The 2,557-nt window shown below is 39.1% G+C and overlaps 1 protein-coding gene across 2 annotated transcripts in view; it reads right to left on the bottom strand.

The window, feature by feature from the left end:
* The window catches only part of slc35c1 (solute carrier family 35 member C1), a 5,985-nt gene extending 3,809 nt beyond the window's left edge, over nt 1-2,176 (bottom strand). The window contains exon 1 of one of the 2 annotated variants that reach the window (XM_077519694.1): nt 2,048-2,176. In XM_077519694.1, the coding sequence (XP_077375820.1) occupies nt 2,048-2,100 (53 nt within the window). In that variant the 5' untranslated portion in view covers nt 2,101-2,176. Of the gene's footprint in view, nt 140-2,047 lie in introns of those variants that run through there. The other variant, XM_077519695.1, reaches the window with a different exon arrangement.
* Between the last annotated feature and the right edge of the window lie 381 nt (nt 2,177-2,557).

The following is a 2,557-nucleotide window of genomic DNA, read 5'->3' as shown; positions in this document are numbered from 1 at the left end:
CGCAATATTATCTAGTCTACCGGTCTGGAAGTGAACACGCGCTACACAACGTCACTACCGGACCGGCCGCTTTAAAATGGAAGAACTTCACTCTTTTATGACATGTCGGTTTAAAAAAACAACAACTGCACAGTATTCTATGGGTAGTAAAATATAAATCAAATACTGTAATGATCAATTTCTTGCTCTTCTCCAAGTGGCTACGTTAACGCAAATGCAACCTATGTTGTTTACTTTTATTTTGAAGCCGGAAGTTAAACATTCATGACGTCGTACTTTGTATGACCACACTTCCTCGTTCGCGTTTCCATTAAAAGGAACCATGTATAACATACATATAATACATAATATTATGAGAATCCCGTGTGTATGTGTGTTTTTGGTCACTGTGCAATTTTGTCGGATTCAGTTTACAGCGCACTTCTCTGTCTCAGAGTACGTCGCTGCACATCATCGCCATAAATAAACATTTATTTTGACGTTGAAAAAGAAAACAAATGTTTTTACACCGTCGAGCGTTCTTATAAATAACATCGTCTATACAATCAACAGCTTTTTCTACTCAATACTGAAGACATGCATTTAAGTCTCAGGAAAACGGGTATCAGTTAAACCCTTAACTGTAATGTAGCAGTAGGACACAAGATGGCAGCAAACAATTGATGTACTTTCACACCGCTTCCTAATACGTCTAGATTCGAAAACATCATGGATGTCTTCAAAATGAAATAATATGTGGGAAGCAAATATGTTAATTATTTAAGTAAAATGTAAATGCTTCGTGTCAATACAGACACCAAATTATATAACATTTTCCTAAAAGTTTGCACATTCTACATATGATCAGTCATCGGACTTATGTGTTATCTCTTGAATGTGAACCATCAGTTTTTTACTGGAAACCTTCATTTTCAACATGGCGTAAATTTTAGATGAATTACAATGTTGTGGTTTCCGAGCCACTGAATGGAGCTGTCAAGTGCTGGCCCAAGCCTCAGTAGATAAGCTGGGAGTTACGTCAGGAAGGGCATCCGGTGTAAAAATGTCCAAACCAATCATGTGAGTGATTTGATGTGGCGACCCCCTGAAGGTAGGAGCAGAAAGTCACGATCAATAGTATTATTGGTAGTGTGAATTGCTTGTATAGTGAAAAGTAGTGCTACTCTTTTCCCATGTCTATAAACCAATTGCATTTTTTCCTCATAACCAGGACCACACTGAGTGATTAGTTATCTTCTACCTTGTAGGCCTGCACTATGAAAGATTTTAAAAATAGTTCATGTGATTGAGCTTAATCTTGTTCTCGATACTCAACAACCATAACTCTTTTCTATTTCTTTATGCACGTGCAGACAAGGCTCATGAATAGACTTAACATATTTTTCACTGCTCACATTGCACATAAGATTCTTTGTGTAAACATAAACATTTCACTTTCTTTTTAATTTTAGCTCGAACATCTCCCTTTTATTCTATCGACCTTCTTTCAAGTGTTCATGCCTGCTCTCAGTTGCTGAAGAATTCATTCAAGATGGGTCAATTGGTGTCACATTTACTGCTACAGAACACTCACTTTACAGCTATACAGAACATTGCTGGAGCTGGTCTGCTCCAAATCATGTTTCTAGCAATACAAAGGTGGTGCACTTCTTCGACTAAGGCTTGGGATGGAGTGAGTAGTTTGACTTTGGAAGAATTTGATATTCATTTTATGGTTTGCTTCCTTGACCTCTCCCAGCCGGAGCAATTTCCACTCATCATTAGCAAGTACAACAACTGAGAAAGTCTACTGCAGGTGGCATTTTGGGTCACTGAAGCACTGATTTTTTTTTTTTTTTTAATATTCACTCTGCAGTTAATAGCCACCAAATATCCATCCATCCATCCATTTTCTTAAATGCTCAATTCCTCACAAGGGTCGCAGGGGTGCTGGAGCCTATCCCAGCTGTCTGAACTGGTTGCCAGCCAATCGCAGTGCACATAGAGATGAACAACCACCCATACTCACAACCACACCTAGGGACAAGTTAGTGTCCAATCAACCTACCAAGCATGTCTTTGGAATGTGGGAGGAAACCGGAGTACCTGGAGAACTACCATACATTGAGGAGGACAGAGTTAAAAAAAAAAAAAAAAAACTTGCACTCCTGGCACTCCCCTAACAAAAGACAAAGAATGTCCAGAGATTGGGACCTCCCATTTTCAACACAGCTGATTCATATTTAAGCTCATCAGCAAGCTCTGCAGGAGCCTGATAATTATCCTGATAATTGAATCAGGTGCATTGGAGTAGAGAAGCCTGGAAAACATGCAGTGCTCCGGCCCTCGAGGACCGGATCTTGACACATGTGCTTTAGGGGCTCCGTACATAACACAATACTCACAAAAAAACAAAGGAACAAGTACATAAGATAGTATGTGGGTGTAGAAATAATTATTAAATTACACACTGTATTATCAATTCTATTGATACTTGGATCGAGCTGCACAGCCCTAGAAGAAACAGACAGAAGAGACTGTGAGTCTAACAGTAGCTACGTGGTCTAAAAGGTTTAAT

The sequence above is a fragment of the Festucalex cinctus genome, chromosome 4, assembly GCF_051991245.1.
Source record: "Festucalex cinctus isolate MCC-2025b chromosome 4, RoL_Fcin_1.0, whole genome shotgun sequence".
NCBI lineage: Eukaryota > Metazoa > Chordata > Actinopteri > Syngnathiformes > Syngnathidae > Festucalex > Festucalex cinctus.
Note: the sequence above shows the minus strand (reverse complement) of the source record. Positions and strands in the feature narration are given on the sequence as shown.